Source organism: Trachinotus anak, unplaced genomic scaffold, assembly GCF_046630095.1.
Source record: "Trachinotus anak isolate AG129_WGS33_773 ecotype Australia unplaced genomic scaffold, CSIRO_AGI_Tana_v1 ptg000025l, whole genome shotgun sequence".
Classification (NCBI taxonomy): domain Eukaryota; kingdom Metazoa; phylum Chordata; class Actinopteri; order Carangiformes; family Carangidae; genus Trachinotus; species Trachinotus anak.
In genome coordinates, this window is record NW_027273876.1 from 13,971,354 (window position 1) to 13,984,556 (window position 13,203).

The window sequence follows — 13,203 nt, forward strand, 5'->3', positions numbered from 1 at the left end:
CGCGGCTCGGAGTGACACATCCACCCATCAGCTGTTTTTGTTTTGCTGTGTGAATATTGAAAGTTAATAACACAAATAATAACACTGTCGACCGGCTAAAGGGAGACGCGGCCAGGAGGTGTTAGTCGCCCGTCTTTCGTGCCGTTCAGATCCGGGACAGCTCCCTCGGTGTGTGATGCGTCCCGCCCGGGCCAGCCTGACCGGACGTTCCGCTCCCTGAAGAGTGCGAGCGTGGCGCTTGGAGTCGGGGAGCAGAGGAGGGGAAGCGGGGATCGACCCGAGCCCAGGGCCTCCGACCTCGGTCAGCGAGAGGAGCGCGAATTCGGCGGCTCGGATGGAGCCCCAGGACTCACCCGACGGCCCCGCGGTGCACCGAGGCTTCATCTGCGCCTCGTTTAACCAGGACACCACGTAAGCGACCTGCGGGCCGGGCCCGGCATGAACTCAATCTCCTTGATGCACCTGACTGTTGCATAATTATTTTCACTCGTATTACGTTTCATTTGTTGTTACTTTCTGAAAAGGGCACACGAGTAGACAGTTGTATGTGTGCGTCCAAAACGAAACCACAAGTCTGTGAATGCTTTGTTGAAACTTCCAGATCAGTCCCTACCAACTGAGAGTGAAGTAGGCCATTGTGTTAATCTCCTAGGCCTGTTGCACATTAAACAGTCAGCAACCAAACTTCTGACCGTTGTGCAATGAGACACAGCTTAATACAATGTAAAGAACAAAGTGTCTCATACATGTCCTCTGCTTACCTCTTTGTCGATGAATGACAACTCTTAACATACAATGAATACAACCCAACATTGGAGCTCATGTGTCATTTTCTGAGGTTATAATTTTTTTTTTTTAAAGCAGCTTTGCAAACAGAGTTTCCTGTGTCATTTTTTGACTCACCATACATTTTGACCAATCATACCTATGCTGTGGGCGCCCATTGTCCTGCACTAAGCAGTTATTAGAGAATAAACTGCAAATGAACAGACAAATCCAGCTCGAACTTCTTCTGTTACAGGTGTGTCTGCTTACATAAACATCTCCTCTGGCTCTGCTTGTAAAACTAAGCAGATGGCCAAACACTCAACCCAGTCTTCTTATCTCTCTGTCACTGTGTTCTTTTCATCTTCAGCCATGATAAGATAGGACGAGCGTCTTTGAGGCAATTAACAGTTTTTAATGGAAGATGCATAACAGCTGTGTTGACTAAACAAGATAAGATGTATAGCAAGCCTCTCCCTGGATGAAGTAAAGCTTGGATCTGACCTGGTAACCACCTCCTATCAGTTGTGCCTCATTCTACTATTACACCATTGACACCTCAGATTTCAGTAGAACCTATGAGCATATGTTGTAAGTATATGATGATCACACTCATCCCACACTATTCAAATGACTCAAGTGGAAACTAACAGGCCAGTGGCTTATTGCCTTCATTATATAGATTTCTCATCTGGGGTGTGTGCTGTTCCATACTAGTGATTGTATTTGTGTGCATGGATAAAACTCCACTTTTCATCTGTCTGTCCATCTGTTAATTGTTCATCTGTCTTTCACCCAAACCCATACACTTATCTGTTCTTGTACAAGCAAACAAAAAGCTTTCTGGCATTATTTTACTGCCCAAATGTGTTACTTAATGTGTAATAAATCAAGGTACAGTATTATCAAGGCATTTCACAACTTAGCAGTGGTGAAAGCAGTTGGTAAGATGGCCTTTGTTGTTTGTGTGTGTGGTTTTATTGTAGTTCTCTGTCGGTGGGCACCAAGACTGGCTACCGGCTCTTCTCAGTCACTGCTGTGGACAAACTGGACTGCATCCATGAGGGAGGTAGGGAGGAAACTGTTCTCCAGTCTCTTTTCCCAGCAACATGAATTGTATACTCCCATATCAACAAGACAGAATAGACATCTTTGCGGGTGTATCTATAAACTCTTGTCATGCATACAGTAAGTACACTGTGACACAGCAGCATCTCCTGCCTGAGATGACATAGCGTCAGAGTGACAGGAGTCTACGCAGTTCTGTTTGAGCTGTGGTCAGGTTCACCTTGGTCATAGAACAGTTCAGACAGGCCGCAACATGTTTGCTCTGCTGCATACAGGGGGTAAACACAGAGGAATGCTCAATTCTCTTATTCTCAGAAGCTGCACTGAAAGAGAAAGTTCAGAGTCAGTTTAAGGAAGTTTGAGCTCAATAATGTTCCCTTTGTCTGGCAGTTTCTATTCATGTGTAATTAAAAAGGGTGGTAGTTGGCAAAATGCAGTGTATAATAGCAGTAGAGCTGTTTTTAGTGTGGGAAGTTTGGAATTGGAATTTAACAGCACAGGGAGATGCAGCATTTGCCTTTGTGGTAATGGTGATCTGCTAACGCATTTAGGTTTCCATAGCTTTTCTGAGCAGAAGCATCCAGCAGTATCCAAGTCTTCCTCTTGTCCCTGTCCCAGTTGAGTGCCCGGACGTGTACATAGTGGAGCGGCTGTTCTCCAGCAGTCTGGTGGTGGTGGTCAGTCTGTCCATGCCACGGCGAATGAACGTTTACCACTTCAAGAAGGGTACAGAGATTTGTAACTACAGCTACTCCAACAACATCCTCTCCGTCAGGCTGAACAGACAGGTAATAAACAGGAGGTGGACCTCTCCGTACCTGTAATCCTTCTGGTTAGTGCTGTCAAATATATTTTGTCATGCTAATCTCTGTGTCACTGTCACTCCCTGTGTCACTCCCACCTCAGCGGCTGGTGGTGTGCCTGGAGGAGTCCATCTACATCCACAATATCAAAGACATGAAACTACTCAAGACCCTGCTCAACACACCCACCAACCCCTCAGGTACACTCAAGCTGTTGTACAGACACCTTCATATAGATTATACACGCATTCATTGTGTGTGTACGTTCATTCCTATAGATTCTGGCCAAAATCTTGTTAATGGCTTCACTTTAAAGCAACAATATGCAATTTTTTTGCCGAATAGAGACCATTATGGCCGCATTATGGTGACTTTTACAGGAGAATGGTAAATGCTAAAACACAGTGGAGCAGTAGCCCAACCTGAGAAGAGTCATAAAGTCAGCAAACATAGTCGTGTCAGTTGTGGACCAATATCGAACTACAGTTTGCTAACATTAGCCAATAGAGGCTACTGGTCACACACCAGACCAAGTAAGGCTGTAGCAGCACAACCACACAGCTAATGCTAGGATAAGTGCTACTCGTCTGCTGCTATCTCAGCTAGCCAGCAAGGTGTTACGGACAGGCAACATTACTTTAAGAGTAGTTAGCAAACTAGCAAACAACACCTTTGCTGTGAGTCTTTTGGAGAAAAAATGTCTTCATATCGGACCTTATCCTCCTTTTCTCTCCTGGCTCCTCCATGGTTATCAATCTCCCTGGAGGAGGGGACACTGTGCTGCTTCTGACTGAGATCATAACACTGTGTGTGTGTGTGTGTGTGTGTGTGTGTGTGTGTGTGTGTGTGTGTGTGTGTGTGTGTGTGTGTGTGTGTGGTGGGGATGATTACATTAGTCGTTGTATGAGCTCTTCATTCATATTCACATTTTGAGAGTGAGAGTTTCATTGACTTTGTTCTACTAACGGCTTATATTACACAATGAGACAATACATATGTAGCTCCATTATGAAACAACTGGCAGGACTGGTTCAATAGGAGTGTGGAGGAAAAAAAGACAAGAAAAATAAGGAGAAAAAAAGACGGAAAACCACCTCAACTATCCTCTGTGCTCCCTCGTAGGTCTCTGTGCTCTCTCCATTAACCACAGTAACTCCTACCTGGCGTACCCCGGCAGTGCCACCATCGGAGAGATCACAATCTATGATGCCAACAACCTGGTGAGGCTGCATTCAACTCTTAACGCAGCAACAATGGAAAAATTACAGCTGTTGTCACGTCTCTTGAAAAGCCCATAGGGAAAAGCAACCCAGTGTTGATGTCACTAAAAAAGCACTTGTTTGCTCTTTCAGAGCACTGTGACGCTGATTCAGGCCCATGACAGTCCCTTGGCAGCCCTCACCTTCAATGCCTCTGGCACCAAACTGGCCAGTGCTTCAGAGAAGGTGAGGATTTGATTATCTCTTATCCCTTTTTTGTTTTATTACCCCGCAGTCTAACTGTTTTCTGCTTCACAGGGTACTGTTATCAGAGTCTTCAGCATTCCTGAAGGACAGAGACTGTTTGAATTCCGGCGAGGGATGAAAAGGTTAGTGTTCACATTTTCATATAGTTAAATCAGAAACTATTAAACTGTGGTTAGACAGTGAACAAGATTAAAAAAAAAAAAAAAAAAAAAAAGGCCCTCCTATTCCTTAACAGCAAGCGTTTAGGTGAGTAACACACTTAACTCCTGCTGCTCAGTAGCCAATGAGCACAGTAAAACAATATAACACAGTACAGACTTAGAGGCTGTTTTCACTCAGCTTTTTAGCAGTCCAAGTGTCATGATCAGATTTGATCTAAAACATGAACAAAAGTCCACATTTGGGCTAAATATGGGCTTAAATGTGGCTTAATGTGGCTTATATACTGGCTAATTAGTTCTAAAAATTATTTGTGTGTTCAAGTTGTACACCCATCTTTTAAGGTTTTCAATGAGACATGTTCTCTTAATCTTAACTGATGCTGGTTTTTTTGTTGTTTTTTTGTTTGTTTTGTGTGTGTGTGTGTGTGTCAGATATGTTAGTATCAGTTCATTGTCGTTCAGTGCGGATGCCCAGTTCCTGTGTGCCTCCAGCAACACTGAGACAGTCCATATCTTTAAACTGGAGCAGCACAGTCCCAGGTAAACACTCAGCACTGTGTGTTTCCACTTGGTGAGTGAAGACAGTGATTTGTTTTCTGTAGATCAAAAAATGAATTCATTGATTGACCAGCTTCAGTGCTCTGATCATGCTGATGTAGTGATGTGGTTTTGCTGTTTTTTTTTAACTGTGGTGAAATGTTTTCCTTTCAAAGATTCACATTAGATTTTTCATTTTGCATATATAGATTCCAAAGCATCTTAAAATGATAAGTGATTTCTCTGTGTTGTCCTTTTCTGAACCTTTGATGGTTCATTGAAGGACAGTTCATCAAATGTCCAGCACCCTCTGCTGTTTTTCTGATGTAAAGCAATCCAGCAGCAAAAACAAAACAACTAAGTGCCTTACTATTACACAGAAAAAAACCTCCAGTAATGATTCACTGATGTTGTCTCCTTGCAGTCCAGAGGAGGAGTCTCCTACATGGTCAGCATATGTGGGTAAAATGTTCACAGCAGCCAGCACATATTTGCCCACCCAGGTGTCCGACATGATGCATCAGGACAGAGCCTTCGCCACCGTACGACTCAACATGTTCGGCCTAAAGAACATCTGCGCCCTGGCTACGTAAGGCGCAGAGATACAGAGACAAAAGAGGGATGTTTGTTAAGAAGTGTGTTTTATGTGTAGGTCCATTAACATATTGTGTGTGTTTTGTTCGTCAGGATTCAGAAGCTCCCTCGCCTGCTGGTGGCGTCCTCAGACGGGTATCTCTACATCTATAATGTGGATCCACAGGATGGAGGCGAGTGTGTCCTAGTCCAAAAACACAGGTGTGTGTGTCTTAATGGGCTGTATCGTGCATAAATATCTGCTTTAGAGGTGCAATGTTTTTTTTTAATTATCAGTATTTAAAATGTAAAATGCAATTTACTTGAAATATGTTGCTTGACACTCTTATTCTCATTCAGTTGTCTATTCTACCAACAACAAAATTTCATTAGACCAAATTAGGAAAATCCACTGGATCTTAACTTGTGATTTGTGGGATGCATTTCTCAATGGTAGTGCAGTTAGTTTTACAATTCAACCCTGGTTTAAACTTGTGTTATCACAGTGAGTTGTGTGTCGTGATGTTGTTAGGTCTCAGTCTACTCTGTTCCTGCAGGCTGTTTGACTTCAGTGAGGAGCAGGTGGAAGAGAAGGAAGAGGAGAAACCAGAGGATGTCTCTCCCCAGCCGCCCGGCCAATCATACGCTGCCACTGTGGCACTCCCTTCAACCCCACCCTCCTCCACCACTCTCATGGGTAAAATTTTCCTAATCATACACATTTCCAAGATGCAACACTGGCATTCTGAACTGAATACTTACCAGTTACTCTCTAAACCCATACTGTAGGCTGCATTTTTCTAGCTGGTGCCCTGTAGGTGTGATGTTAACCATCGCTCAACCAGTGTTGTCATGCAACTCCTGAAACCTGCTGTGAAATAAAATATAAATAAAGATAAAATATAAGAGATACTTAAGACTGAAGTCCTGAAGTTATACAAGAAGTATTTTCTGAATATTAATCTTTTTGATTAACTTTAACTTTAAAGTGGTTCATACCGGGCAGATGGGATGTAAATATGCAGCAATGCAGGATTGCTCCATCTGAAAGAAATAGCAGTAACTTTTCGTTTTAAACTAGAATTACCACCTCATGGTTGTATGCCTCTGCGACTCAGACCAGCTTCAGATTACATCCCTGTTTATCATATAAAATATTAACCATTTGTGTGAAATTCCGTCATTATTGTTGTGTGAAGTCTTTAGTAATGGCTAAAGAGTGTTTTGCGAGGTCACCATGACCTTGACCTTTGACCATCAGAACCTACTTAGTTTGTCCTTGAGTCCAGCTGAATGTTTTTACCTACTTTGAAGAAATTCCCTCAAGGCGTTACTGAGATATCACGTTCACAAATGTGAGGTCACCATGAGCTTGACCTTTGACCTTTGACTACCAAACTCTAATCAGTTCATCCTTGAGTCCAACGTTTGTGCCAAATTTGAAAAGTTCCTTTAAGGCATTGGTGAGTCCACGACAATGGGACGTACAAACGTATGGATGGACACACAATATGCCTCCAGCCCTGGCTGTCACCAGCACGGAGGCATAAAAAACACATTTTTAGCAAATGTTATATTATGAAGGGTATTTACAGTGGTGGCAGTATTATCTAATACAATTTAACAAGAGCTTACAAGAATGATCAATAATGTATTAAGCTGTCAGATATGAATTGTAAAAGATTTGTTCAACTGTAGGACGATGAATTTAGAGGATACAAGTAAAAGGTAATGTCTAAAGATGTTTTCTTCTTTTTCTAGGGAAGTGAATAGTTACAAAAACACCACAATCAATAATTATCAACTCATTCACTTCATCTAAAGCACCTATAAAATTGAGCTTGTTCGTGTTTTGTGAATCCAATCTGAGCTGAAGCCTGTACAAAGAAATCTGTCAAAAAAAAGACAAAGCAGCTGATGGTAGAATGAATTACAGTGGATATTAGGATGTTATCTGTAGCAAGAGGGTAGAAAAATCTTCTCTTCTTCCTCTCTTCTCTCCCCAGGCTATTCTGAGGACGGTGGAGCCCAGAAGGGCGAGGTCATCCCGGAGCATGAATTTGCCGAGGGCCCTGTCTGTCTGGATGACGAGAATGAGTTTCCACCAGTTGGCAACCAGAGTAACTGACCAAACCTCCCGTGAACCCTCCCATCCCTGCGTAACAATCAGACTCACTTGTTTCAAGCGGGGAGGATGGACAAAAATATTGCTGATGTGTTGAGACATTGTGGCACCCCCACCCTCCCACATGTACCCCTGCTGGCCTAGGGTCAAAACGTGCCAGAGTGCTACTTCCTTGTGTTTCTGCATTCTGCATCCCTCTCACTTTTTGTAATAACGAATTTAAGAAAACACTAAAAAATGAGTGGAAAGCTCCACTCATCATTAAAAAAAACCCCCCAACATTTTAAGCCGTTTGTTTAGACAGATTGAAAACCTGTCTGAAGAGTCTCACTGTTAACTCCCATTTTACACCGTAAAAACTGTTAATACTTTTTCAAATAATGACCTGACAGCACAGTGACATTTTTGTTGCACAATATTATCATGGTAGCAACCAGTGTGTGATTGGTCCAGCAGAGTCTAAGTGAGCAGACTGAATATACCAAGGTATTAGAGGAGACGACAGGCGGGCCTGGCCTGCAGCCGTCGTAGAGTAACTAGGTGCCACATTCACAAAAATGCTCTAAGGAGAGATACTAAGAAGTCACCTGACAGGCAATTTTAGCAGCTTCTTACAAGCCAAATGCAATCAAAATGAATCTGTTAAGAGTAGTCATTTTTTAAGTACATGTATTTGTCACTTACAAATCTTTGGAATTATCACTGAATATTTCTCATCAGGGCATTTTTGTCAATCAGGCCTCAGGACGTTGGGAGCTTATCAATGGGCATTAAATGCATCACACCTCAAGAGAGAAGAGCATTAGTTCATTCAAGAAAGGACAAGATGTTGTAAGTGTGATACACAGTTTAACAGTACAACGATACATGCAGTAAGTATTACATGACTTGTGGCTGCAGCTGCGATACTAATCATGGTAGCGATAGATGAGACTAAAAATCCTCAGTCACAAAAGGAACCTGATGATATACCTGGAGGAGTGGGCTCTGTGGGGGGTGCACTCAAGAGCTAAATGTGAAAAGCTTGATGACGAGCTGTACGTGACAAAGTTACAGGTCCGTGAATTTCAGTGATATCCTGAAGACCTTTTTATTTACGACATGATGCTGAATATGTTAACATGTAAGTCATAGTCATTTTTACTTTGATGTATTAAATATTCTTTTGCAAAAATGTTTTAAGTATTACACATCAATGCATAGACTTACCATGCGTAATTATATATTGAGGATTTTTACTGTGTGTATAATGTATATATAACATTTATATATAGTACTGTTGTAATAAGTAACATGGTAATACCATTCGAGTTGCCAAAAGGTGGCACTGTTAGGACACCCTTAGGCTGTATTGAGCTGTTCAGTACTGGACATTTACCACAGAGACTCATTAAAGCTGAGAAGTGATTCAACCCCTGCACTGTCTGGTTATTAAATGTTCAACAAATGCACAAAACTATGTATTTGTGCCCTGAAACTTGAGTCTGGCTTTCTTAAGTTTAATTATATTCCAACAAATTGATCTATAAGTTGTAGCAACAGTTTCATGGTTGATAGATCTTATTTCCCTGGAGTTATTAGAACTACCCCACACTGACCTCTACCACCTGACTAATGACTGGCCAAAGTCTGGCCTCCTGCTTCTCTTTGCTGTCTCTGCTTGTTTGCACGTCTCCCGCTGCATCTGGATGTTGAACCTCCAGCACATTCTACAAACAAACCAATCCAAAACACATATTTGTCTCCACATCTGTTTGCTTCCCTCTGTGTGCTTCACTTTTGCCCTTTTGTGTGAGTGTGTCTGTGTGTCAGTTCCCGTCCAGTCGGCCCCCGCGGTTGGCAGCGGCAAACAGCCTGTGTCGGGTCACAGCAGGGCGCTGCGGAGGCGTCTGTGCTGTAGTCTGCTGTGGACACAGACCTGTCGGTGGCAATGTCCCATAATAGCTCCTCCCTCCTGCGGGCGATCCTCTCTGCTACCGCCTGGTATTCAGGTGTCCCAACCTCCAGGGGTGTTTCCTCAGCCTCGTCACGTTCCAGGTCAAATACCAGTGGTGGGTCATGGAGCCGCTGCCTCCCTGTTGAACCACCACATGACTCAGCTGCACCTGCAAGGGAACAGGGATGTGTGCATTTATTATCTCTAATGACTTAAAGGTACTTTCAAGAATTAAATTTTTCATTCAAACTGGATTCACTATAAGAATGCAGCTGCCGTCATGTGGCCTTTAGAATCATGCTCAGAGACTATGTCTGCACTGGGAAAAATAAACAAGCTAGTAGACTGGTACCACCATGTTGACACAACGTCCTGCATACCATTCGCCACAGTAGCACTGCAGACATGCATCATTACATTTAGTTTTGTCAAGCAGTTCTAATTACAGTGCTAACATTACATCTGCTATATGTCTGGCTGTAATGTAGTGGGACTGGTTTAGCACTGTGGACACAAGTGACCTGTATTTGACCCGTACCTGTGATGTAGAAAGCTTTGTATTTCCCTGTTCGGACAGTCTGCAAGTCGCCAAACTGCCCCGCAGCACCGCTGTTAGGGTGGAAAAGAAACTGCAAGAAAAGAAGAGAAGAACTAATGTCTTAAACCACACCCCAACTGACAACAAAGTAAGATAGACAACAAGACAGCAAAAGTAGTGAGTACCTCATGACCAGTCTGTTCACCATGCAGGAGGACATTTGTGGCATCGATGCCATCGTAACGTCTGTCTGAGGGAGGTGTTACCCCTGCCAGAGACAGAAGAGTCGGGAAAATGTCCATACCACTGCAAGAGAGCACAAAGAAAAGAAGATAACGTGTACAAGTTTAATTTGGTTTGGTTTGGTTTGGTTTTGTATTCTTTTTTCAGTTTTTGCTTCGATTAACTTTGTTTGTTCATCTTCCTGCCTCATGAACTAACAGTATGCCTCAGTAAGCAGGATGGGGCCCATTACATCCACTTGTAAGGATTAAGGATTCCTCATGTATAAATATGATCTAAACAATAAAGATAGAAACGATTAAAGTGTTTCAGTCTCTGTGTATCGGTAAATTGGGAGCACCTGAGCAGGGCGGAGTTGGTGGTGTTTGCAGGGATCCTCCCGGGCCAATAGGCCACTGTTGGCACCCTGTGACCTCCTTCCCAAGTGGTCCGCTTAGCTGAGCCTCCACCTAACACACAGGTAAGAGTTCAATTCAGGAATATGAGGATTCACAGCGATGCAATGTGCAGTAGCTCCAGCCACTTCCATGGCATTGAACACATCATATCCTCTCATAAAGTATCAACACTTATCAACACACAGTTAAACCAACCACCACCAGATGGACCTTAGGTTTCTAATCACACTCCTCTGCGCCCACTACCAGCTCTGTATGTCTAAGCTTTTTCCTCTTTGCCTTTTCAAGGTGGCTTGCTGCCTGACTCATCAACTTGTTCGCCCTCATGAACCCTCAAAAGCGCTTTCTCCCAATGCTCTTCCTAGACACTTGAGCATTTCGTTAATTCTCCAGGCTTGAGACAGGAATCTTTTACATCCCGAATGAGTCAAAGTGAAGCTTTACCTGTTGGGTCCTCGCCTTTTTTTAAGGATTAATTCATCCTACCTGCTGTCTAGCTTTGAGATCATTTTGCGGCATATCAATGCCATCTTTCTCATGATCTGTAACCTTTCTCCACTGCTTTCTGAGTTGTTTTCTCTTTCCTACCTATAATGCTACTTTTTTTCTATTCTCATAAATATAATACCTTCCCACACTATTTTCATAAAGGAAATCTTCTCAACTGTCCATTTCAGCCGTTCCAGTGCACCTATCAGATCTGAATTAACAGTTCTCACTAGCCTTAGGCCAGTTCACTTTGAATTTCTGTCCATCCCTCCTCTCTTTCCTTGGCTGCCTGTTCTCATCACTCTCCCGGCCTTATTGCTAGGTGCTATCTTTTTCTTCCTCAGTGGCAGGGATGCTGATATCCTACAAGCTATGGTTACTAGCCTGTCACTGGAATCAGGCGCAACGTATTTAAGTGATTCGGGAAGGAAGGGATCCCTGGCCAATACCCTCTTCACCTGCTCCCAAGCTATTTTTTGGTTATATTTTATGGTCGTTGTTGGAAGTCTCCTTCTTCCAGCCACAAGTCCATGTCTGCAGTTGTCCTCCCTCTACCTTTGACATCATGCTTCCTTTGAAGTGCTCTCTCTGCTCTTTTGTCAATTCTTTTCCTATGTCAACAGCCTGGGGTCCTGCCTGTGATTCACCTTCCACCCCTGCTCTCTCTAACCCTAGAGGTTGGCTCTTACCTTCACTTGTAACTTAACTGGTGCAGCCAATAAATCCTAGGCTGCTGCCATCATGACTTGCCAGCACATGTTGTTCCCAAATGGGGTCTATTTCCTGCTGTTAGCTGTCTTTCACTTGGTCTTTCCCTAGATCTCAGCTGGCCCAGTCACAGTAGTCACTAGCTGATGCTATTTATGAGTTATCAGTACATAGTTTGATGTGCCAAAAGTTGGGTGAGCATTCCTTTGGAAGCTCAGTATTCACGATATTAAAATGTTTTGACCTATCACTAGGCCCTGCAGTGGGTATCAGGCTGTACTGTCATAAAACTGCTGGGGCCCATGATGGGGGACACCCTTCTCTACCCATCACCAAGAACTTTTAAACTGACCTAATGTACCTTTAAGCCACATTTAATTTCAACACTCACTCAAGCAAAGTCACTCTATAATGTACATTGTATCTGCTTAGGCAAAGCTGCTGTTGGCTGGCTCACTGGCATGACAGGCCGTTTTATCTGAATGTCACAGGCTGCTCAGTGGTCCAGCAGTAATTCCTTCTTATCTCGATCCAGTAGTCTGACTAGTACATACTGGTTAGTCAGTTAGCTAGCGCACCTTTAAAGCAAGCAATCCAATCCTATCCCATCCTTACCCAAACAAAGAGCAGACACTTGATGACAGCATTGTATTTGCTCAGGTTAAACTACGCTGGGTAGCTCCCCTGACTTTCGGCAACTTCGTCTGAGTGACAGCCCCACTCAGTTCTCCAGCCACCATCACTGAATAATCTAAATAAAGTCATGGTCCTTGACTTGTCTTATCAAATAAAGGAACATGAAATGAATTTGTATGTGAATGCGAGAACACAGGCAGATTCATGGGGTCATTGAGGAGGCGTGGCCCACAACACAGATGGCTCACTAGTGTGTTCCATTGCCTCCCTCCTCAGGTGCCTGAATGCACAAGGACCTTTCAGTGTCTCATAAAGTTTATGTTTATACCTCTGCTGGTCTGCCACTTTCCCATGAAAGGTCCGACGCTTCCTGCGTACTGGCACTTCTGTTCCCAAGGACCGTTGTCACCTACACGCAACACACACATGACAGACTGTGATGAAGGCTTTTCTAGGACAGCACTGGTTGTATAAAACTAAATACATCATTCATCCAGTGGTCTCACCAGTGAACCAGATCAGAGTGTTGTTTTTGTCTGTGTCATCAGAAGCGCTCTTTACTGCCCCCACCAGGCTGTCCATCTCTCGCAGACTGGCGCTGTAGACACCGCGGTCATTTGGGTGGTGGGCAGTGGCTGGGGCATCTGGAGGGAGTGGGGGGGCCAGGGGAACATGCATGTGGGCCAATGCTATGTAAAGCAGATAGGGCTGTCCTCGCTCTCTGAAAAGACAATTAATCAAAGTGCCCGATAGTTTA

General features: G+C 43.5%; 2 protein-coding genes across 6 annotated transcripts in view; one reads left to right on the plus strand and one right to left on the minus strand.

The window, feature by feature from the left end:
* Positions 1 to 8,910, plus strand: LOC139609058 (WD repeat domain phosphoinositide-interacting protein 1-like). Of its 2 annotated transcripts, none has more exons than XM_071463306.1 (12): positions 1 to 411; positions 1,752 to 1,834; positions 2,452 to 2,621; positions 2,740 to 2,836; positions 3,759 to 3,856; positions 3,989 to 4,081; positions 4,154 to 4,224; positions 4,696 to 4,803; positions 5,225 to 5,389; positions 5,488 to 5,595; positions 5,931 to 6,070; positions 7,380 to 8,910. In XM_071463306.1, the coding sequence occupies exons 1-12, from the start codon at positions 335 to 337 to the stop codon at positions 7,499 to 7,501; spliced, it is 1,332 nt and encodes a 443-aa protein (XP_071319407.1). In that variant the 5' UTR covers positions 1 to 334; the 3' UTR covers positions 7,502 to 8,910. The 2 variants fall into 2 exon arrangements, with proteins under 2 accessions (XP_071319407.1, XP_071319408.1); XM_071463307.1 differs by lacking the exon at positions 1 to 411 and adding an exon at positions 428 to 1,356.
* Positions 8,570 to 13,203, minus strand: part of arsg (arylsulfatase G) — a 14,307-nt gene continuing 9,673 nt past the window's right edge. For all 4 annotated transcript variants that reach the window (XM_071463303.1, XM_071463302.1, XM_071463300.1 and 1 more), the window contains exons 6-11: positions 12,953 to 13,167; positions 12,775 to 12,855; positions 10,556 to 10,664; positions 10,158 to 10,278; positions 9,973 to 10,063; positions 8,570 to 9,603 (exon numbers count right to left, since the gene is read on the minus strand). In XM_071463303.1, the coding sequence (XP_071319404.1) occupies positions 9,272 to 9,603; positions 9,973 to 10,063; positions 10,158 to 10,278; positions 10,556 to 10,664; positions 12,775 to 12,855; positions 12,953 to 13,167 (949 nt within the window). In that variant the 3' untranslated portion in view covers positions 8,570 to 9,271. The remainder of the gene's footprint in view (positions 9,604 to 9,972; positions 10,064 to 10,157; positions 10,279 to 10,555; positions 10,665 to 12,774; positions 12,856 to 12,952; positions 13,168 to 13,203) is intronic.